Source organism: Pteronotus mesoamericanus, unplaced genomic scaffold (genome assembly GCF_021234165.1).
Source record: "Pteronotus mesoamericanus isolate MK-2021 breed Mesoamerican mustached bat unplaced genomic scaffold, CSHL_Meso_final contig_53, whole genome shotgun sequence".
NCBI lineage: Eukaryota > Metazoa > Chordata > Mammalia > Chiroptera > Mormoopidae > Pteronotus > Pteronotus mesoamericanus.
The window spans coordinates 6,618,669-6,641,796 of record NW_026555195.1 but is presented as its reverse complement, the minus strand read 5'-3'; the positions used below and the strand labels follow the sequence as shown (position 1 = coordinate 6,641,796).

The 23,128-nt window shown below is 58.6% G+C and overlaps 1 protein-coding gene across 4 annotated transcripts in view; it reads left to right on the top strand.

Moving 5' to 3' along the window:
* The first annotated feature begins 1,434 nt into the window (after positions 1-1,434).
* IGSF9B (immunoglobulin superfamily member 9B) overlaps positions 1,435-23,128 on the top strand; it is a 45,781-nt gene continuing 24,087 nt past the window's right edge. For all 4 annotated transcript variants that reach the window (XM_054579421.1, XM_054579418.1, XM_054579419.1 and 1 more), the window contains exons 1-7: positions 1,435-1,579; positions 11,747-11,944; positions 14,023-14,169; positions 19,340-19,491; positions 19,761-19,878; positions 21,058-21,199; positions 21,530-21,675. In XM_054579421.1, coding sequence (XP_054435396.1) covers positions 1,516-1,579; positions 11,747-11,944; positions 14,023-14,169; positions 19,340-19,491; positions 19,761-19,878; positions 21,058-21,199; positions 21,530-21,675 — 967 coding nt within the window. In that variant the 5' untranslated portion in view covers positions 1,435-1,515. The remainder of the gene's footprint in view (positions 1,580-11,746; positions 11,945-14,022; positions 14,170-19,339; positions 19,492-19,760; positions 19,879-21,057; positions 21,200-21,529; positions 21,676-23,128) is intronic.

Genomic DNA, 23,128 nt, shown 5'->3' with positions numbered 1-23,128 from the left:
TCTGCTGAGAGCTTCATGTCCTAGAGCCAGTGGTTTGTGGCTATAAAGTGTTTCCAGAAGCCGAGCTTCCTATGCTCCCCTTTGCCGCCCCTCTGTCTCCCTTCTTTGGCCAACAGCCCACCCCAGCGGGCTGTACCACTCCCGCCACGGCTTGCGCTCCTCAAAGAACAGCCGTCTTCACTGCAGCCTCAGAATGCTGGCGATTGTTTGTAGTTTCCATGACACTCATTTATTTCTTCTGCAAATACAACTCTGTTGGGGGAGGGGATGAGGAGTGGTTACAGTAGAGAGATTGGGAAGTATGAAGACCTTCCCTGTTCATCTGTCTGCTTCTGTGGGAACAAGAGGCCCACCTCCCCCTTTCTCTGTATCTCCGTTCCATACTACTAACCTGCTCCCCAAATCCATCTTTGCTTCCTGTTGCTCACAGGGGGCTAGGCCCCAGTTAGGTGGGGAGGGGAGGAAACTTGTGCATGAGGAAGCAGCCTTTTTTACAAGAAGGGGGGGGGGATAACTTTTATTGCTCGAAGTTGAGATTCGGTAATGATGAGCCAACGCTGACCTGCACTGGGGGTGGCAGTCTGTGTTCCAGAGGCGGGTCCGTGACACTCCCGCAGCTGAACCAATGACTCATTCTAAATCTTAGCGACTCTCAGAGGTCATTTTAGTCATTCCCCTGCCTTCAGGCTGGATGGAGCTTAACTTAACATCACGTTCGGGTAGGAGGGGTGCATTGCTGAGGGAAGCGTGTCCGTGTGTGGCAGGGATTGGGGGTGGGGGAGGTTGCGCATGACCTCTTTGAAAAGATCTCCAGCGAAGGACGTTCCCGAGCTTTCCCAAGCTGCCCGTTCCTGGGTTTCCCCATCACCGAATCAGCATCATCCTCCCGGGAATTGCTTTTAGCTGGATGGAAACCGGATGTTGGGTTCCCTGGGTGGGCGGGGGCGACGTCCCCTCAGAATTGTCACGGGTAATTGAGACTCCCAGGGTCCTATTATCAAGCCAGAAGAGCTACCATTTATTTTACCAGAAACTTGCCATGCAGTGTGAGCAGAGGAGAGAACAGAGCAGAGCCGCTACAACGCCTTGTCTCTGGCAATGCGCATGATTCTGCGGCTCTGTGCTGGCTACACTTCAACGCACCTTGAAATGGGCTCGCCTCCGAGCTGTGACGGACAGGCCCCGGAGCCAATCGTCCCCGAGGCTTGTGGGCGGTGACCAATGGGCGGGGGATGGGGGCGGAGCCGGAGGCCCGGCCCGCTAGGCTTCACCGTGGCTCAGGCTGCGCTCTGCCTGGGCTGGTAGTGCAGGTGCCGCTGCGCCGGGCCCGGGGAGCCTGCGCGCCGAGCCAAGCGGAGCCGCGGAGGGATGGGGAGCGGGCCGCCCGGGCTGCAGGAACATCGGCGCGGGGCGTAGGCGGGTCGAGCGGGCGTGAGCAAGCGCTCGGGCGAGAAGTGTGCGGCGCAGGAGCACTTTGCGATAGGATGAGGTTCTTGGCTGGCGCGCGGTAGTACTATGATTTGGTATGTGGCCACTTTGATAGCAAGTGTGATCAGCACCCGAGGTCTTGCGGCTCAAGGTGAGTTGAAGTGCAGCGTTCCTGCTCTGTCCCCTTCCGTTGTTCTCAGCCCCTTCCTCCCAGCCTCAGGCTCCCTGGCCCCCCTGAGCGCCGCGCCTTTCCCGCGGGCGAGGCTCGGGCTCCGGCCAGGCGCGCCCCGGGGCACTGCTGGGGAGGGCCGGGGGCCGCGGGCCGGAGGGTCAGGCGAAAAGAGGTCCCAGTTCACGGGCTGCCGGGCACATGGGAAAAGACATCTTGGGATCGGGGTCGATTTCGCCCACATTCGGCTCCAGGTCTTCACACCGGCGTTCCGAGACCGGTGCCCTTAGCGGGAGCAGCGGTCTCTTCGAGCGTTGGGGAGTCGGCGGCTTTCCTAACTCTGGAAGCCGGGGAGTTTGCGGGTGTTCTGGCAGGCTGCAGCACTCTCGCGCCACCGCTCCGCGGGCGGGCCCTTGCAGGGAGGCGCGACCCAGAGCCTTGGGACTGCACACACGGCTAAGGGACAGAGTTTTCGGCCCTGGGGGCGCCCATCGCTCCAGCTCGCGCCCCTTCTGACCACAAATACTGGCAGCCAGAGGTCGAATCATCCTTTCAGGGCTAGGGGCGCACAGAGACCCGAGAGAGGAGAAGAACGAGGATCCCTAGGTGGGCTCCAAGGAGTGCCCGCTTTTGGCTGGCCCTGTCAGGCGCCAGTGCCTGTCTGAGTCGCACCTGGGCCCGGCCAGGTAAAAGTTCCCTGGGAGCGCGCCGCAGCCGGGCCGACTCCAGGCTGCCCTCCCAGGCTGCAAGGCAGAGCTGGCTGGGGGCAAGGGTAGCGGGGGAGGGGGTCCTCACTGCTGCACCTCACAGCGCAGGGAGGTTTTTCTCTTTCTTTTATTTTCCTCGTCTGAGATGGGGAAGAGGCTAGAGGGAAACCGCGAGTTGGGTGATGCGCGCGTGAACGCGCGGGCTTTTGCTCTGGAGACGGGCAAAGCGACCTACAAGCCGCTGGGTGGCACCCCCAGCTCTCGGCCCTTGTATGGAAGTAGGAGCGCAGCCTGGAGGGTGCCAGGACTCTGAGCTCACGGTTCTCGGCGCTCGGACACGACCCAGCAGCGGACAAGTTCACAAAGCCTGGAGGAGATGGCTGCGGGAGAGAACCGGTCTTGGATGGAAGTCAGCAGGGAGGACCCGCCAAGGAGAGAACCCACTCTCAACGGCGCTAGGGCAGAAGGTGTGGGCAGGAGGCACCTCTTAGAGCCTCCTCTCCTCACCTCGTCTGGGGCTGTGGAGGGGGAGGGGGAAGTGATTTGAGAAAGTTTCCGGAATGGAATGCCTCTCATGCTATTTGGGGGTAGGGGTGGGAGTGGGGGCGTCTGAAAACAGACCCAGAGGAGGGCTAAGGGAAGGGCGATTTTGTTAAATGGTATGTTGACCTGGATGGTTTTAAAACTCCATTTGTCAGGTGGGAAAACTGAGGCCAGGGAGGCTGCAAGGAGCCTGCAGCATGGGGCTGGGCGTTAGGTGGGTCACGTCCCCCAGTGCCCCCGTCCTCCCCTCCAGTGTTTGGTGTGTCTCTGCTCCGGGACTCTCTCTGAAAGCACAGAAGGATGTGCTGGGTTCTTTGAATAAAAAAGAGACACTGAAGGGAGGCTCTGAAACAGGCTCCAAAGCTGAGAAGTCACGGTGAGGGGGAATGGAGTTTTTGCAAGTTCGAGCCCAGAATAAAGGAAAATGGGTTTATTATTACAGCAACACACAACATGGCCAGAGAGAAAGAAGGACTTCCTAATATTGCATGTTGTTGGGCATGAAGATTATGACTTCTTTCTGGGCGTAAAGAGGGCCTTCTGTGTGGGATAGCTTGACATGCACCCCTTACTGGTGTTGGGGTCTTTTTAACCTAAAGAGGGTCTATGTGTAGTGGTTAAGGACCTAGGACTAGAGTCGAATGACCTGGAGTCAAATTGCTGGCCTTGTGACCTTGGACAAATTGTTCAAGCTCCCTAAGAGTCATTTGCCTCTTGGAAAATGGGGTTAACAGGATGAACTTGTAGGATTTTTTGTAAACATTAGTGCTAAGAAATGAGTGACTACCTGTTATATAGTAAGTGCTCAATAAATGTTAATGTTATTTTTAATGAGTGACTCCTTGTTAAATAGTAAGTGCTCAATAAATGTTAACATTTTATTATTAGTTCATTATCTCTGGGGTTCCAGGCTTCTCCTCAGTTTCTTTCCCTTGGGCCATTCAGGGCATTGGGAACAGGAGAGTCCTCGGGGGAGGGTCAGAAGGCTGCCTCTGTTAGGAACCGAGTGCCCTTTCATGGGCTGACCTTGTCTGGGGAGAACCTCTTAACCCCCTGCAGCCCAGGGAGAAGTGTGGAGGGCATGCAGGCTTCTGGGCTGCTTGAAAAACCTTTGAAAAGTCTGCAAAGCCGGGATTTTGTCAGTGGCCAGAGGCTTGGGGGAAGGACGCAGCAGGTCGTAGCCTCAGCGCCTCTGCAGGGAGGGAGAAGGGGGCTCCTGTATGGCAGGCGCCTGCTCACAGGAGAAACGGCAGCGTTCAAATGCTGCCTGTGTGTGAGAGCTCAGCTGTTCTCTGACTGGCAGAGGTGACTTCCGGGGAGATTCCTGAGGGGGCGGGACTTTGAGATGCAGTGCTTAGGGTCTGCCGGAAGCAGGGGCTGCTCCAGCACAGGGGTGAAGGGGGACAGCCCCTTAACCACTGTCGGGTTGGGGCAGAGGTAGGGATGAGCTCCTGAAGTCGGTGGAGAGATTGGGGAGAATATGGAGAGGAGAGAGACCGGAGAGCTATCCGGAGCCTGGGAGATGGTGATTGGAGTCTCAGCATCTCAGACTTGCTGAGCAAGCTTGGGGGAGGACCCAGGGCCATGCTTAGCTGACTCGGGGCCTGATTCCCAAGGCTCCTTCCTCCGGTCTACCGCAGATGCTGTGGTTGGATTATACCTGACTACAGTGTCCCCAAATAAAGTGGAGTTCTGACTCAGATCCTGCTGGTAGCTGGACCAGTGCCCTCTATTCTCTGCCTGGCCTTGACCCTTTGTTCTCCTTTTGGTAATGAAGATGAGAGGGAGACGTTTAGTCCTGGGGTTGCAAGCAAGACCTCGTGGGCAGCCCATCAGCCGGGAAGGAGTCAGCCCAGGAAGTGGCCAGGCGGTGCGTGCCCCTCCCCAGCTCACACGCTAGAGGCAGAGTTGTGTTGGCAGCCTGCGGCCTGGGAGAAGCTGAGGAGGGGATGTGTCGGAAGGGGCATGGTGGGCGGGCAGTGGGGAGAATCAGCTTTCAGCTCCTGGCCTGAGGCCCGACATCTGCTGGACTTGGAGCTGTCAGGTCGCAGAGCTGGGTGGTTTCATGTTTATGGCCCTGAGACAGAAAGCTGGGATCTGGTTACCCAAGTAGCAGAGGCTGCCCAGCTGGGGAGATGCAAAAGCCCTGCATCTCCCTGCCGCTGCCTCTTCCCTCTTCCTCTGCCTTCTCCCCAGTGCCTGCGTTCTCTCTCTCCCCTCTGCCCGCCCAGCCAGGGTGTGGCTGCCAGGGCCTGGCCTGCTGCGTTCTCTTCTCCCTGGGCTGTTCCTTTCGCTGGTGTGCTGGGCACCTTCCCCTGTACCTTGCCCAGGGAGTGAGGGCCGGGAGGCCAAGGGGGCTAGGCCTGAGATTTTCCACACTTCTTCACTGACCTCTCATCCCCACTTCCCCCATCCTGGGGCCTCCTCAGGATGAGGCCCAGGGTTTCGGAGCCATTCTCTTCAGTCTCCTCCCTCGGATGGGTTAAGCAGCTTGTGGGAAGAGTGGCTCTGAATTGTGAGAAGAGCTGTAATTGGCGCAAGCTGCCTGGAGGTGTGTGCATGTCTGCATATATGTGTGCATGTGTGTGTCTCTGTGTGCATGTGGGCGTGCATGCTCTGTGTGTTGCATGTGTTAATGCGCACCTGTGTGGAGCGCAGCAGGACAGGGGCCGTCTGTCTGCGGGCACGCGGTGGGGAGGTGCTCCGCTCCAAGTGCTGTGGGCGGCAGCAGGACCAGGCGCAGAGCAGATGCCTTGCTTTCCTTGTCCCCGGCTCTGCGCCTGAGTTTCGGCAGCCCAGGAGTTTCCAAAGTTGGGCGCTCAGCCCAGGCTCTAGATTTAAGGGTGTCTGAGACCCCTGGGAGGAAGCCTACATGGGGGACAAGCCCTGGCAGAGCTCCAGGGAAGGCTGACGGCAGGTCTGTCCTACTCCAGTGGCTCTGACACCCGTTGCCCGTTATTCAGCGCAACCCAGGGCACAGGAGGCTGGGTCCCAGGGAAGAGGGGAAAGGGTGCTGGATGGTCAAGAGGCAGCTTGCAGCCTGGCCCTCAGGACATTGCCCACGGGTGCCAGTTCACTCTGCCCCCCGCAGCTGACCTATTTTCTTAGGGAACTCCTGCTTTCTGTTTTCTCTTGCGTGAATAAGCAGCAGACTGGTGAGCAGGGAGAAAATTCCATGTGGTCAGAGCTTTGGGGGAGGTTCCAGCCAGCCCGACTGTCCTCCTGAGAAGAGGGGACTGCAGTAGTTCGCTCTAGGCCTGTCCTTCTGTCCCCTGCCCCCCATCCCCTTTACCTCCTTCCTGGTCACAGGCACCCACCAGCACAGCCTGTGGCAGCAGCTTGCAGCCCGGCTCGTCCTCACAAACTGCGAGGTGAACCACTGCCCTCAATTTCCAGCTTCAGAGCAGGGGACGCTTCACTGTGAGCAAATATGGGGCTTCGGTTTCCTACTTACCATGTCTGCCTGGCATCTCCCCTGAGGATTGTGACCCCATGGCAGGCAGAGCCCACTGTGTCCTCACCTGGTGAAGCCCGCCCACCAGCCCTGGAGCCCATGTGTGTACTCGGCTGCGCCTCTCCCGCCTCACCTCTCCCGCGGCTGCCCCTGGGGTGGGTTGGGGGAGGGGAGGGCCTGAGGTGGGATGCGGCTTTGCCTTCCTGCTGAGGAGCCATTATTACCGGAGCAGAGCGGAGGTTGAATTACTGGCTGCTTCCTGTCAGGGGATCTTAGGGAAGAAAGGGCTCTTGGAAAGATAATCTAGTAGCCAAGAGCAAATTGAGGTTGTAATCGCATTGCTGCCATTGCTGCCTTGTGTGGGTAGCAATGGGGAGAACACCCCCCCCCCCCAGAGAGGGGCAGCGGGGAGAGGTACCCCAGGGGGAAGAAGACCTGGCCTTGCTGCCCTCTGCCCGGTACCTTGCTGGTGGGAAGATGGGAAACCTTCCTGCTTGGCCAGTCTGGGCTTCCCTGACCTCTGACTTCCCACCCTGAGAGGTTTGAAGCCGGGTCTCTGAGGGGGAGACCACAGAAGGTGGGGACGTCGCTTTGGACCTGCCAGCACGGGTGTGCGGTCTTCACTGGAGGCAGGGTGATACCCAGATGGCCTCTAGCCCACCTGCCTCTGGAAGGAACAGGGCATTGTCTGATGGTTGAACACAGGCACCTTCTCCATCTCACACTTTCACCATGTTCTTGGCTTTGCCTCAGGCAGCAGGGATCTGTCTCCCGCCTCCCTCTCACGCCATCCCTCTGGGTGTGCCTCCCGGGGAGCCCGAGTTGCCGGCTCCCTGGAAACTCCTGGAGCCTCCTGGCTTGTCAGGGAGAAATGATTGGGGTACTATCAGGGGCTGTGCCTTTTTTGGACTCAGCACAGATTATTTTTAGGCTGGCAGATGGAGGTGGCAGTGGCTGTCGCTTGTATTATTAGACAACAGGCCTGTCGTTTGGGAGTCTGGTGCCCAGAGGCGGAGAAGAAGGAGGAAGAAGCGGAGGCTCCAGAAGGGACCTGCACTCAGGGGCCCTGCCGGCCGGTGCTAGCTCACTGTCTTCTCTTACCTCCGGGGCCGCCAGACCCAGCCGAGGCCGCCGGGCTCCGGCACAGCAGCGCCAGCGCAGCCCGCCGGCCAGCTGCCGCCCGAGGCGCCCGCCCTGGCATCCTTCTCTGATCCTGGGCTGCGGGAGTCTGGCCGTGAGACCCTGTGCAGGGCCGGCTGTGGGGATGGTGCAGTGGGGAGGGGGGCGTGGTTTCTTGGGCACAGTAGGGGAGAGGCCTCCGTGCCAGGCCTGTGGTCTGCAGGATGGCGTAAATGCGTGCAAGAAGGAGGAGGCGCGGGCTGCCTCTCCTGCATACCCGAGCGACCTGGCTGAACCAAGGAGCTCCCAGTTGGCTCATCTGTGAGAAGGAGATGGTAGTCCTTCTGTCAGGTGGGCCTCGTGGGCACGCAGCGAGCTCCGTGTTACATGCCCAGCAGAGCCTGGCATATGGTAGGTGTGTGGCGGAAGCCACGGCTCGGCTCTCCCGGCACCTGCACCTTCTCTGGTATTTTGAGTGCCTCCTGTTTTCAGCGGCTCTGCCCTGGTGGAAGAGCTCCAGGTTGTGAATGTCAGGCACGGGCTGTGCCAGGCCCTGGATGCCCCGTGGTTCTGTGCTCACAGGGAATCCAGTGGCAGCCCTGGATTCGGTTCCCTGCTGTGCACCACCTGGCCCAGGGGGCGGGAGATTTGTACCCTGTGGGCTTTCCAAAGGTCAGCCAGACCTCAGGGGCCACCCCGTCCTCCTCCTTCACCCCCCTGCTCTCTTTTTCCTACTGGGGTAAAACAGCTCCAAAGTGGGCTGGGCTCACGGCACTGCTGTGTCCTGCCGTCTCTAAACCGGGGGTGTGAACTCCAGGGCACCTCACAGCCTCCTGTTGTCCTTGCACCTGCAGTTGCCAGCTTCCCTTCGGAGGCGGCAGCTGCTCCCGTGGGCTGCTCAGGCTTCTGTGATGGGGAAGGGGTTTGGGGGTCTCTCCCCTTCTTGCAGCTTCTCCCCACCTCAGGTCACATCCATCCTTTTCTCCCCTCCCCCCCCTTCCCTCGCTCTCACCCCCCCTCCCTTTCTCCCTCCCCTTCTCCTTCCTGCTCCCTTGAGAACCAGTGGGCAGGTGCTCCAGTCGGCTCTGCAGGAGAGAAGCCCACCTGTTCCCTGAAGGAGCAGCCTCAGCTCCGTCCCCTCCTGGTTCTGGGTCCTGGGAAGGCCTGTGTCTGGGTCCTAGTAGCCAAGTCCTCTGTGCCTGTGAGTCTCTCTCTCTGCCTGTGTCTGGTTTGCGCTGTACCAGCCCCTGTGTCTCTCCTTTCTTGTTTCTGAAATCTCTGTCACTTTCGATTTGGGGTTCGTGTCCTCCTGGGTGGGAGTTCCTCTCTCCCTTCTCCATTCAGCCCCTCTTCCGTCCTCGTTGCTAGACTGTTCACATTTGTGTGTGTCTGTGTGGTGAGGCTTTCTGTAGAAAGTGCTTTATTAGATATGCTTTGGCTCAGAAAGGATCAGGCTGATGGAAAAGTGTTGGTGGGTGAGGGAGAGAATGTGTGCACGCGCGCGTGCGTGCGTGTGCATGTGTGTGTGTGTGTGTGTGTGTGTGTGTGGTGAGAGATGAAAACCACTGATACATAGTTTAGGATCCAGAAAACCAGGGGGGCGGGACTGAGTTTGGAGGCCTTCCTCTTGGGGAATTCCGTCTCTTTTGCTTTTTTCTCATCCCTGGGACGTTTAGCTTGCTGTGTCCCTTTTCAGCTGCTTGTCCCTAGTGGACAGGGTCCTTGAGAACAGATTCAGGATGTGGCTGCCTGGCTGGGGGGTGAGACCCAGGGGCTGGAGGGGGCGGTGGGGGAGACCTGCGGCCTGCTCCTGGGCTGGGGGAGGTGTGAACCAGGCTGCCTCATTGCCATGCAGCGAGAACGAGGCAGCAGGAGGTGCAAGCGAGTAGCTGGCGCTGTGGGAACCCATGTCAGAGCCCAGAGCCCACCCAGCTCCTGGGCTTGACCCCAGAGTCCTCCAGCCCAGCAGCCAGAGAGCTCCAGAGCCCAGGTCACTGGTAGAGGCGGACAGCCACCTGCCTGGCAGTGCATGGCCTCTGTTGCTGCTGCCCCAAGCTCTAGTGCCAAAGCCTTGAGAAGAGCCCTGCACCAGGTAACCTGGTTCAGGGGAATAACTCCCTCCTCTTCTCCCAGCCTGCTGTATTTCCTCTTCTCATCCCCTCTGCAGACGCACGTCTACACACATCCACACACATCCACATGTCCTTTTGCCTGGAGCTACCCATGTACGTGTGCACACACATGCATGTGCCCTTGGCTGCGCCTGCTCGCTCAGGGTCCCCACTGTTTTCCCATTCCTCCGGGGGCCCGGGATCAGCCTGTGTGCTCCCAGAGGCTGGGAGGCGGGCTCTGTCACCATGCAGGTGCCCCCCGGGGCCGTGGGGGAGGACCTGCAGCAGGGCCCTCTCCGTGCTTTCCCTGAGGGGCTGCGATTCAAACTTAGTCTGAAGCAGAGTTGGGGGTGGGGGGCTTGGGGAACCTGCTGGGGCCTCAGGCAGGTGAGTGCAACACTCTGCTCCAAAAATACTCTGTGATCTTAGCTCTTTCTCTAGAAAACAGTGATGTCACCGGTAGCCAATCAGCTTCTGGAAGGTCTTGCCTCCTCCTCCTTCTGCAACTTGCAGGGGAGAAGCCGGGGAGGGGGAGGGGGAGGGGGCAAGGAACAGAAGGAGAGACACAGAGAGACACATAGACAACGTACAGACAGACACACAGAGAGAGGAAACACAGAAACACACAAGCAAGACATGGAGGTTCACACAGCAAAAAAGCAGGCAAACTCCTTCCCCTTGCCCAGTTGTGAACAGAAGTCCATGTACCTCACCCCCCAACACATACACACACACACTCTCTGATAGGAGACAGAAACAAGGAGACAGGAAAGTAGACAGAATCACAGAGACAGAGAGAGAGAGACAGGGGGAAGGAGCAAGAAAGGGAGCAGAGAGACCGAGCAGGAAGGAGAGACAAAGACGAGGGAAGGAGACAGGCAGGAGCACACAGGGGTGAGAGACGCAGCAAGAAGCAGACCCAGGGCAGTGGACTGGGAGGCTCTGCTCCGGGCATCCTCCCTGGGCTGGTGGGAGGGCCGCGGCGCCCCGGTTCCAGCCTCAAGGAGGAGCTGCTGTCCATGGTGCTGCCTGCAGGGCGGGAGGGGAAGCGGGTGGGGACGGGGAAGCCTGGTCTAGCCCAGCCTGTGCTGGGTAGTGCGAGGGAAGGCAGGAGGGAGAGGGTTTCTCAGCTGTCCCCTCGACTGGGAAGTCAGCTGGACGAGGTGGCTCTGTGGGCACAGAGGCCTGGGGTCGGGAGTGTCAGGCAGCAGGTGGGGGTTGCGCAGCCCCGTTAGGGGCTCTAGCGTTCAGGGCCCAGGAGCATGCTGCGGTGTTGTGGGGAGCAGGGTCTGGGTTCACCTCCAGCTTGGGGGTGGGGGTCTTCTCACCATGTCCCTTCCCCTGCCTGGAGGACGGGTTGTACCCTGTCCAGCTGTGTGCTTTGTCTTCTGCCCAAGGAATGGCGGCTTCCCCTTGCTGGGGGAGGGGTGGGCCCCAGGGCCCCTCCTCTGTCCCAGCGTCTAGTCGTCCTAATGGTGGAATCTGGGGCTCCGCAGCCTGACAGGTTTGGGGCTTGGACACTGGAGGGCTGGAGGCCCCGCCGCCCCCCTCCGCCCCCCTCGGCTGCAGGTCCAGCAGGGGGAGTGGAGGAGGGCCTGACAGGGTTTTTCTCTCCAGTGTTGCCCCTAGCAGCGTCTGCTCAGCTTGGTAGGGATTCCCTGCTCCTGTAGGGAGCACTGTGTTGTGCTGCCAACATCAGACTGAGTGGGGGTGGGGTGTGGGAGGAGGGTGGGTAGGGGCAGGGAGCTCCCACCGGGCTCTGGTGGGAGGTGTCCTGGGGGAAGAAGGTAGCCTGAGTTTACCCTCGGCCCCAGCAGCCCTGGCCACAGGTCTGCTGAGTCCCTGCATCTTCTCAGCGTCCAGACCCCTGGACGTCTTGGTGGGGGTCACAGGGAAGGGCAGTGGCTCTGTTCCTTAGGGTTGGCCAGGGAAGGGCTGGCCTGCAGAACTGAAGAGAGTGCTTCCCTCTGCTCGTCTTCCCCTCTGCTCCCGCCCTGTGGGGTCATGGCTGGGGGCCTGGGGGATGGAGAGGGGGCACTGGGGACCCTCTGGGGAGTTGGTGAGCAGCTCGTCTTTAGGAGCAGGGCTGGGGGATAGCGGCCTTGGGAGGGGAGCAGATGTCATTGAACATGGGCAAGGGGCTGCCTCTGGGGCTGCCAGGGCAGGGTCTCCTTGTCACCTCCTTTCCTGCACCCCAACTTTGCCGTCCCATTAGTTGCCCACGGCCTGCGAGAGGAGCCCGAGTTTGTGACAGCGAGAGCTGGCGAGAGCGTGGTTCTGCGATGCGACGTGATCCACCCGGTGACAGGACAGCCCCCGCCCTATGTCGTGGAGTGGTTCAAGTTCGGGGTGCCCATCCCCATCTTCATCAAGTTTGGCTACTACCCGCCCCACGTGGATCCTGAGTATGCAGGTAAGGTCGGGCCGCGGTGCCCCCATCCTTGGCCTTGGCAGCGCCGCCCCTCCCCTGCAGGGTCCTGGTGCTCAGCGGCCAGGCTTCCCCCCGCCTTCACCTCCATCGCCTCGCCTGCTTCCCTGACTGCTCTGTTCCCTCCCTGCTCCACAGCTCTGACTCTTTCTTCCCATCCTTGGGACTCTGGAAGGTTTTAATTAACTCGTGGGGGGAAAGGGACAAGGGAGTGATGCAGACACGAAGCCCTCCCAAACCAGTAAGCGCAAGGTCTGCGGGGGCAGAGGCAGGGGCAGGACACAGGGCAGCCTCGAAAGCCCACCGCGGGGGAGAGCCCGGCGGGGCCCAGGACAGCTCTGTGCAGGCGGATGCTGAGTCAGGGCCGCTGGGGCTGGCTGTACGGCTGCAGCAGCTGTGGGCTCCGCTCTGCCTGCCTGCCCGACACCTCCCTCTGGCTCTGAAGTGGGACCTCACTCCCTCTCTGAGTGTGAGCGTGTGTCCGCCTGAGGCGCTGCCTGCGCGCTGCCTCCTCTGCCGCAGTCACCCCTGCAGCTGCGGCCTCACTGTGATCGGTGCCAGTGCCTGTTCACGGGAGGGGGATGTGGGGGGTGTGCGTGTGTGAGCACGAATGTGCATGTGTGCATGTGAGTATGCGAGTGCGCGCACACACGTGCACATGTGAACACATGAGCGCACGTGCATATGCAAGCATGTGAGCGCACACACATGTGTGGGCACATGTGAATGCATGAACACATGAGTGTATATGTGGGTGTGCATGCGACCATGTGGATGCACGTGCCTGTTTCTGTGAATGTGTACATGTGTGTAAACATGTTAGTGTGCATATGTAAGAGTGCAAGTGCATGCGAGGACATGTGAGTGCATGGGCATGTGCACATGTGTGAGCCTGTGAGTACATGCATGTGCATGTGTGAGTTGTGCATGCGCATGTGCGAGCATGTGAGTGTGTGCCTGTGTGAGTGTGTATGCCTGTGTGCTGGGTTTTAAAGGGAGAGAGGAAGCTGGCAGGGCAGTGCTTTTATCTTCACTGGGTTGCATTTCTCAGAAAAACTTCATGTCTCTCTCTCGCGTGCTCCCTCCTGCGCCTATGTCTCCTTTGCTCTTTTTGACCTGGGTGGTTTGGATAGTCTGCTTTATAGGCAGATTACCAGTGGAGAGGCAAGGAGGAGAGCAGAGGAGCCTGTGACATTGGAGTGGGGGCTGAGGTGGTGGCTGAGGGGCGGGAGGACCCTGCGCGTGCCTGCACGTCCTCCCTTGTCATGGAGGAAGGGGGGCCCCTCCCCATTCTGCTTGGCTCCTGCTGCAGATCATACTTTCTCATGCTGTGAGACAAGCATTTTTGTGAGACAAAGCGGATCTCCTGAGTGGTCATGGTGGAGTTAAGGAGACTGGCCAGGGGTCTTTGCTCTGCTGGCCAGGCCTTTCCTCACCCTTGGGCTTAGGGGCCTCGTGGCCTTGCCTCCGGGGGGCGCTGGGCTCTGGCACAGTTCCAGGGCTGGGGGCAGATCCTGGCCCCTTGGCCCCCTGACCTGCCTTCCCTCTGCCAGACAGAAGGGGTGTGGGGTGTGGGGCGTGGGCTGTGGGCCCAGCTGGAATAGAGGCGTTGCTCCGCGGGCGTGGGAGTGCTCTGGGGGTTACCCTAGTCCCCCAACTTCCTTCTCTCCCTCCCTCCGTCCCCCCTCACCCTCCCTCTTTCCACTAGCTCTGCAGCTCTTTCCTTTGTCCCAAGAGAGTGCCACAAAAAGGGGAGTATTCTAAGGAACTGAGGCTCCTCTCAGCGCCAGACACAGAGCTGCAGTCGCAGCTGGGATGGGGCCGGCTGAGGCCGAGCGCTGGGGCGGGCCTGTGGCTCCGCGGCCAAGGCTTTTTGCTTTGCCTTTTTGCTTTGCCACCTGCAGCCAGAGGTTGGTGCCAGCTGTTATTCCGGGGCCCTGCCATGGGAAATGGTCTGTGGGCAACGATGGGCGTCTGCCTTCAGCGGCGGGGGGGGCGGTTTGGGGGCGTGCTGTTGCACTGTTGGCTGTGGCACTGGGGATCCCATCCATTCTGTCCCCCAGGCCGAGCAAGTCTTCATGATAAAGCATCGCTGCGGCTGGAGCAGGTGCGCTCTGAGGACCAGGGCTGGTATGAGTGCAAAGTGCTCATGCTGGACCAGCAGTATGACACCTTCCACAACGGAAGCTGGGTCCACCTCACCATCAACGGTGAGTACCGGCTGCCTCCTCCAGGGCAGGGGAAGCAGCCAGGGAAGCCTGCTTTCTGAGGGCCTGCTCTAGGGGAAGCCCCTTTTTGGACGGCCCCCCTTCCCTGCTCCACATCCCTGCTGCAGAGAGGAGCCTCAGAAAGCTGGGCCGCCCTCCTGCGCCCCCTGAGCAGCCCCCTGGGGCCCCTGAGGCCGGCAGGTGCTTGGGGAGAGCAGCTCCCTGAGCATGAGGTGGGGCCTGCTGCACGTGGTGGCTTCAGCGCTCCCTGCCGGGAGGCAGGGGTATGGTTCTTAAAAGGTGGAGGGTCCAAGCCTCGCAGAGGCCAAAGCAACAATTGCTGCACCAGTTCCCAGCCTTGGAGAGACCAGCTAGCCCAGGACAAGCCACCCCATGCTCTGGGGTTCCCAGAGTCCCACCGGGGCGGCATTTCGGTTCCTTGTTAAGTGTATTCACTTTTTAGGGCGGCATTTCGGTTCCTTGTTAAGTGTATTCACTTGTGTAACACGCGCGCCATGCCCCGCACCGGGTGACGGGAGGGCAATGCTGAGCAAACCCAGACTCAGTCCCTGCCTGTAGTGGGCATACTGTCTGATCAATTGGAAGAATCCTGGTAAGAGTAACAGTTTTAATGGCTCTCAGTTACTTATAGCTCAGGTTAAATGCGTTGTGCTGTGCGTGATGTTTTTCAAGTGTTCGGGCAAGGGAGCCCCGTGTGAAAGTCCCAGGGTGCGTGCTGGTTCTGGTGCTGGCCCAGGTTGGGGGCCTGGGTCTCCCCTGATGGACAGTCCCCCTGGTGTCACTGGGTGTCCTGGCTTGGGAGAGGCGCCTCTCGAGAAGCCAGGAGAAGCTGGAACGGTGGAGGAAATTTGAAGGAGAGTGATTCCCATTGGTGGGCGGAGCAGGTGGTTTTCATTTTGTTTTCCTGGCTACACCCTTATTCTTCTTCATCCAGTTTATGGCAAGATGTATTCAGCCGCCACGGTGTTGCAGACACTAAGCTCGTTATTGAGGTTTCTGCAGCGCGTATGCTTAGGAAGTGCACACGCAGCTTGGGTCCGTCTGGCTTTGAAGTCTGCGGCTGTGGATGCTGTGCTTGGGAGAGAGAAATGGGTGTCGCTCCTGCCTGGGACACGGCTCTCAGTATTGATCTGCCCTGAAGGACGGCTCTGTATGCCCTGCCTTGCAGGGCTGGATCGTCCCTCCCAGGGCATGCGTCAGGCCACTCCCTTTTGGCTTGAGAACCCATCCGGGGTCCTGGAGGCACAGACTTTTAGCCAAAGCACTGACCTCTGGGAAAAGCAAACTCAGAGATGCAGTCCTCAGTCGGTATTGGCCTAGGCGGCTCGGCCCATTAGATGCAGTCAGCTCGCGTCAGCCAGTCCCGAGGGACTGATGAGAGGCTCATTTTAAATCTTGGGTGAGCTGTCCCCGGCACCCGGCAAGCTTTGAGTCACCTCCTTTTGATGCCAGCTGTTGTGTGTGCCGGGAATGAAAACTCGTCTTAATATTAGCCCAAGCAAAACATAATTAGGAAGGTAAATCTGCTGCTAAAAGCTTCACTGACTGAACACTGAGCCAAAAGTCCCCACGTTGCTTTCTTTCTCCCTGGTGCCCTTTCCTAAACGGCGCTGGCATCTCAGAGCGCCTCCTCCTGTTCCTCTCGCGTCATCCTGCTAGTGTTCCTTTCAGCAACTTGAGACGCTAGGCATTCAGCAGACGCCCACGTGACAGGAAGCAGACTGGAGTGTGGAAGTGTGTGTTCTAGTACGTCTCTGTCTTAGTGCGTGCGAGTGGGAGTTGATTCTTTGGGGATTCCTGATTGCTTGGAGTGGAACTGGCATGGAATAAGACCCTGAATCCATGTCATGAATCGGCGTGTTCGCTCTAGGATCCTGGGATTCCCCTCTCTGAGCTTCGGTTTTCTCCGTTACCAGAAACAATGCCTGTTTGCAAAGCTGTTGTGAGGATTAAGGGTGAGGCAGCGTCTTGCCCTGAGCCTGAAATGTTCATTGTGTGTGGGTATTTATGTGTAAGATGCTGGCCCTCTTCCTCGTCAAGAGAAAAAATGACGTTGGATTAAAGTGTATCCACAGGGATCTGGTAGCACAGGATGGTACTTCAGGCTGGAAGATGAAGAGGACTGTCACAATCTCAAAGTCCTTGCAAAGCCACCAATAATTAGCCACTGAAAACACATTCTTCAATATCCATTCTGTGGCCGGCTCTGGGGTACAGCAGTGGGCGGTCAAGTCCAGAGTCAGTGGCCCTGTGAGCTTTGGGGTCGCAGGGGAGGGGAGCTGCTCTGACCGGGGAGGAGGAGTCAGCCAGGGGCAGGGCTGGGCGGTGGGGAAGAGTATTCCAGGCGGAGGAGGGAACAGCAGGCCTGGAAGCCCAGAGGAAGGAAAGCCAGTCCGTCAGGGAACGCAGGCAAGTTGAAATAACTGAGGTTGTTTATGTGGACAGGTGAGGCAGAAAAGCTAAGGTGCACCACCTGTTTCAGGTTTTAGACCCAGGGCTCCAAACGGAGTACTTTGCCTTTCCCAAGGAGCCTGCCTCCCAGACAGGGAGAGCAGCGCAGCCACCTTGCCAGGTGAGAGCAGGACCTGTCGCCCTTTGTTCTCCCTTCCCTTCCCCCCAAGTTCGGAGCTTCCTTCCGGCGTCAGTGTTCTCGTTACTGAAGGAAAGAGTCTGGAGCACTAACGTCCATTGCTTCCAAGCTCGCCCGTTCAATGTCAGGCACTTTCTGACTGGGATCACCTTTGGAAAGTGAAAGGCCAGTGAAACATTAGAACTACAAATTGTCCCATTCTCCTGGCATGTTTTCTTGAAGATCAGCTGTGTGGAAACAGATCAGATTATTTCTTTATCACATATAAAATACCTGGAAAGCCCCAGCAAGCCTCACTTTAGGGTGGTGAATCCCGCGGCGGAGAGGCCAGCCTATCTCTAACGTGCACTATTAATTATAGGGCACTTGTGAAAAAGAATTAAGACGGGAAATGCAGCTGGCAAGCTAACCCCTAATTCAGTAAATAATCCAGAGTCAAACCATTATTTTCCTGAAAACTTGAACATGTTCAAAGCATTTTCTTGATTAGCACCTAAATAATAAAGTAATTATGTAATTGGCAATTAATTTGTCACTTCAGGACATAATTTAATTTATTATCTTTTCTTTTAAGCTTGATGCCCGAGGTAGGAGAGGCGGTGGCTGGGCTGACTGTGTTGCGGAGGGCGGGCGCGGCCAGGACGGCTCCGTCGGAGGGGAGTGCGCATTTCCGGGTGGGAGGAGGGGCCCGGAAGTTAGGGTTACAGGATCGCTTTGTAGGGATGTGGGTGATTTTGACCATTAGTTTTGGCGTGTTAGACACTGGATGAGAACTGGCTACCCTGAGGATGCCTGTTGTGTGTGACGGAGCGTGCTTCTTAACCCATTCAATATTCACTCTCTCAGTGACCCTGTGTGCCCACGCTGAGCTAAGGGCTTGGAAGGTTATGGAAGAAAATGGTCTTGCCACATTCATGCTCCTTAGGAGTTTTATGTGTTTGCATTTGTGTTGGCCTGTGGGTGTGTGCATGTGTGTACACCTTCATTCATTCGTCATTCATTCATCATTCATTCATCATTCATTCATTCCTTCATCGTTCATTCATTGATCCATTCCACAAATGTTTGTTGAGTGCTCTGCTACGTGCCAGGAACTATGCTAAAAGCTGCGCATGCAGTGGGATTTGTGGAAAAGACCTCTGCTCTTAAGGAGAGTTGGTGAGAAGTGCTTTAAAGACATCAAACAGTCTGAGGGGGTAGATAATGCTAGAAGTGCCATCTCAGATTCAGATTGGCTGACCAGGTAAGGCAGAGAGGGCATCTTAGCAAAGACCTGCATGAACTGAAGGATGGAGATCTTTGTATAGAGCTCCAAGCAGAGAGGACAGCAAATGCAAAGGCCCCGAGGTTGGATGATCTTGGCCTGTTTGCGAAAGACAAAGAAGGCAGTGCGGTTAAGGCACAGTGGAGGGCAAAATCTGGCCGTTGAGGCTGGCAGAGGGGCCAGGTGTCTGAGTGCTAAGACGCTCTGACTGGGTCTCGGGTCAGGGCTGCCTGGAGAGGAGAGACGCTTTGGAAAGCGTCTCATGATGTTTTGGAAGCTCCTGGGGAGATGACAGTGACGACAGCACTGGCAAAATAACCAACATGCTGCATGTTTACATTTTACCAGGCCCTTTTTACACACTTTAGCTCATTCATTTCTCACATCAGTTCTGGAGGGTGGGAGGTTTAGGTAAAGCCCAGAAAGGCTGAATAACTTGCCCTGGGGGGCACAGCAAGTGCCAGGCTGGCATGGTGAATTTGGTCCTGAGCTTCGGATGCCTTGAGATGAGCTCAGAATGCATTGTGGACCCGCAGGGCAGTGTCCAGAAGTGGGGCCCCTCCAGAAGACAGAAGACCTGATGGTCCAAGCCGTCAAGACTGACTGTATTTCCCCTACAGACAGCTCAGAGGACATGAGACCATGTTTCTTAAAACCTGATTATTCAAGAGGATGGAATTTTAGTTAAACCTCCAATGCAGGAGGCGGTGCAGGGGGACAACCCAGCATAACTAGAGGAGAAGCAAACAGGGAGCGGCCTGTCTTTCAGGGATGAAGATGGAGAACCTAGGTGGAGGCAGATGGCAAATGTCCCGGACGTGAGGGTCCTGCCGGGCTGGGTTAAGGAAGTAGGGGTGTCACGGACGATCACAAGGAAAAAGACGGCAGGAGGATGGAACAGGCCGTGGGGCTGATGGCAGATGCGGGCGCTGTGAAAGCCAGGGGGGAGCTGTCTTGTTTGTACCCTTGTCTCATTGCTGAGCTCAGTGCTTCCTCGTAGATGCACAACAAACATGCGTCTAGTGGGAATTTGCCAATTACAACGGATAAAGTGTAGAATTTGGACACAGCCAGACTGACTTTGAATTCCAGGTGTGCTCTCCCTGTGTAAGGTTCATGGGAGGAGTTTCTTACCTAACTCCACCTTCCTTCCCTCATCCTTGCGCCTCAAAGAGGGTCATGCATGGGCCTAAGAGGACTGTGCTGATCACACGGGCGTGGTGCCTGGTGCGGGCGGGCGCTGCAAGCCGGGCAGCAACCCGCAAAGCCCACCCTGAGTCTTTGGGGTCTCTTTGCAGCTCCCCCCACCTTTACAGAAACACCCCCCCAGTACATCGAGGCCAAGGAGGGTGGCAGTGTTACCATGACCTGCACAGCCTTTGGGAACCCCAAGCCTATTGTCACCTGGCTCAAGGAGGGGACACTTCTAGGTGCTAGTGGGAAATACCAGGTAAGTGTGGTTCTTTGTCGGGGCCACTGCACTCCCTTCTGCCTTCCTTTGCCTCTTCTCCCTCACCGAGGCTGTTTGCATGTGACCAGTGACACTGTGCAAAGGCACAGAGGAAGAGGAAACAGCGGGCAGACTGGCTGGTGGCTGTGGTTGGAGGGAGGTGGGGAAGGAGGCGCCTGCCTCCGGATCCCCCAGGTGCATGAACCTCCTGAGGACGGTGCTGGCTGGGCCTGGGGGTGGGTGCTGAGCTCCGTCTCTCCTTGGCCCAGGTGAGCGACGGGAGCCTGACGGTGACATCGGTCAGCCGGGAGGACAGAGGTGCCTACACCTGTCGTGCGTACAGCATCCAAGGGGAGGCTGTCCACACCACCCACCTGCTTGTCCAAGGTAACAGTGGTTCCTCTGACTCCTTGGCGTCCTGGCCCTTTTTCAGGGACCCCCGGGCCGGCAGAGCTGCGGGGGGTTTTCCCAGACTGTGCGTGGCCCAGCTGGTGGCAGGGGAAATGGGCAGCCCAAGCGGGCGCCAGCCAGGGCTCCCCCAGATACCATGTTCCCACGGCTGGAGCGCCCACAGCGGCCTGCTGTGGTTGCAACACTGATGGCAAGAGGCCCCATGCTGGGGGGTTCTGGTTTCTGTGTCTGTCCAGGTGGCATATAAACAGCCCTGAGGACATTTGGGCAGAGCTGGGGGCCGCACGATCAGCACCTGCGGTGCCGTCTGCCCTGCCTGTCTCGTCTCCACCGAGCCCACCCGCCTGCTCCGCCTCCCACCCCTGCCTGCTGGGGGAGCTGGCGAGCCTGGCGGTGGCTGCCGGGGCTGCCCCAACTGCTGAGGGTGGCGCGTGCCTTTCCCGCTGTCTTCTGACTTGGGGCGCGGAGCGGCAGCGGTTTGGAGGGGAGCTGGCCCCTGTCCGGAGGGAGCCAGCCAGGTGGCCGCCGCAGCCTGCCTGGAAAGCTCGTGCCAGGGGCTGCTGCATCTCCACCCTCCCTTCGCTCTGCCCTCCGCTGCCCCTCTCCCTGCGCTGCCCTCTTGCCTCTGCTTCATAGGAAGCACAGGCCTCTCACTGCTCTGGAGGAAATACTGGGCCTTGCCCTGAAAGGGGGCCTTTCACCCTCCCGGGTGCCTCCTACGCAGGGCTCTGCTGGAGAGCAGGACGGGCTGGCCGCACTGTGCACCTGAGCGTGCGCACACGCGTGTGTGTTGGGACTGTTGATGACTGGTTTGGGGAGCCAGAATTTATAGAGGGGTTGAGCATGGGGGCAGGGGGCAGGTATGTACCAAGGTGTCTACAGCTGGCTCAAGGAGGTGGGCACACTGTGGCCACATCCAGCACCGCCTGCATCTCTGGGACCCGTAGGGGGAGTAAGAACTGGAGCCCTGACAGTGGCTGGAAGCGTCTCCATGACAACCACCTGGGGTTGTGCTGCTGACTCTGGGGCCACTGCTGCCCTCCCTCTGCCCCCAGGGTTCAGAGTGCCCTTCCTGAGGCATCTCAGAGCTTCCTGGGAGGCCCTCGTTCTCCCTGCCCCTCCAGGGGAGGTCATGTTTGTTTCCTGCGTCCCCAGGGCCACCCTTCATAGTGTCCCCTCCCGAGAACATCACGGTCAACATATCCCAGGATGCTCTGCTTACCTGCCGGGCGGAGGCGTATCCCGGCAACCTCACTTACACCTGGTACTGGCAGGATGAGAATGTCTACTTTCAGAAGTGAGCACCCTGCCCTGACCTGTCACGGGGTGGGGGGCGGGGCGCAGCCAGGCGCGCAGGGGCAAGGCCTCTGAGCGGGGCTGCTGCAGCTGCCCTGGGGCGCTGGGAACTTGGAGACGGGGTGGTCAGGCCGCGTTCCCACTTGTGAGGACCAGTGTCGGCCCAGAGGGGCCCTGGGAGGGGCCCTGGGAATGTGAGGGTGTGCCGGGTCTCTGCTCAGGTGTGGGGGTGAAGGACTCAAGGTGCTACCTTGCTCTGGTGTTCCACGGAAGATCCGCTCCTCTCCCCCGCCAACACCTTCCCCTCCATGTCTCCTTGCCTCCTCAACAGCGACCTGAAGCTGAGAGTGAGGATCCTGATCGATGGGACCCTGATCATCTTCCGGGTGAAGCCCGAGGACGCAGGGAAGTACACCTGTGTCCCTAGCAACAGTTTGGGGCGCTCCCCGTCGGCCTCGGCCTACCTGACTGTGCAGTGTGAGTAGGGGCAAGGGCAAGGGCAAGGGAGAGCCTCGGTGGTGGGGGTTCCTCAGGTTCCGACCACGCTAGCCAGGCTGGAGGCTGGAGGGCAGCCTCGTTCCAGCGGGTGTGGGGGGAGCCGTGACAGAGACAGGAAGCCGGGGCAGCCTGAGAAGACTCCCCTACCTGGGCTGGTCAATTGAGGCGAAACTAGCCCTTGTTGTGGCTCCCGTGGGCCATGTGCTAGCTAGCTCATGCCATCGGCCAGGCCTTGGTGGGATTCAAGGATCGGCAGACCTTCTGAACAACTGCGCTTGCACTGAATGCTGGCCAGCACCTGTCTGTGCCTTGAATGAGAGGCTCTCTGGGGCTTTTCACAGGTGTCTGAGGGAGTGTAGCTTGAACCTGTGTAGGGTTAGATTTCCAGGCAGCTCTCCGCCTTCCCCCACTCCGGATGGGATGGTGTAAGGGGTGAGGGGGACAGAGCCCTCCTCTGGGGTGACTTGATCCAACTCCACTAACACCTGGCTCCCCCTCGGCTTCCGCCTTCCCTCCACCAGAGCGGCCAGAGTTCCAGATGAACAAGCTGCTCCTCCCGCCCCAACAATGGACAGCTTTTGTGCAAGCACAATACTGTAGTTTGCTAATCTCGGATACTTCAGCATAGCCATTGCTTCCCCACCCTCTGGCAAGCTGGTCATTGTGAGAGAGAGAAAAGGATGAGTAATGAGGATTAATTTCTTCCTTTCGATTTGCTGATGGCCCTGTCACTCAGGCAACAAAGGCCCCAGGTAGTTGCTCTAGGTGACAAGCTCTCCATCACCGGAAGGCTGGTATAGGAGGGCCGCTCCCCTCAAGGCACGCAGTGGCAGGGTGAGGAGTGTACCAGCCTGGAGACGGCGGCTGTGGCCAGCATTTGAACGGGGGACAAGCAGGAGAGCCACGGGGGACCCCAGGAGGCAGGCGCCTCTCCGACCCCGCTTTGCAGAGCTGGGTGTTTGCCCTGTCCGCCTTGCATGGGTGTGGAGGCGGAGCCAGGCTGGACCTGAACTCCTCCTTCTCACAGAACTCCTTCTCTACGCCTTGATTTTGCTGCTGGGGGCAAAAGCATCCTTTCCGCTTCTGCTGTCAGCAAACGGCAAGGACTCTCGGCGTGCTCTACTCTGAGTCCCACATGCTTAAGAACCCTGAGGTCCCAGGAAAGCTGTGTGACCCAGGACCTGCGGGGTCAGGTCGGCCCCACCCAGACCTGCAGTAGGAAAAAGCAAGTCAAGAGGCCATTTGTCAGTGACTTACCCTGTGCCCCGAACGGTGCTGGGCGCGGAAGAGCGACGGGGAGGGAAGACTCCTTCCGGAGCAGCGTCCTGGCTGGTGTCTGTCACCTGTGCAAGAAGGTGGCAGCGGTGGAGGGAGAGAACCGCAGCCGGTGGTCTTCAAGAAGGGTGGGGAACCTAGCCAGGGGCACCGTCCT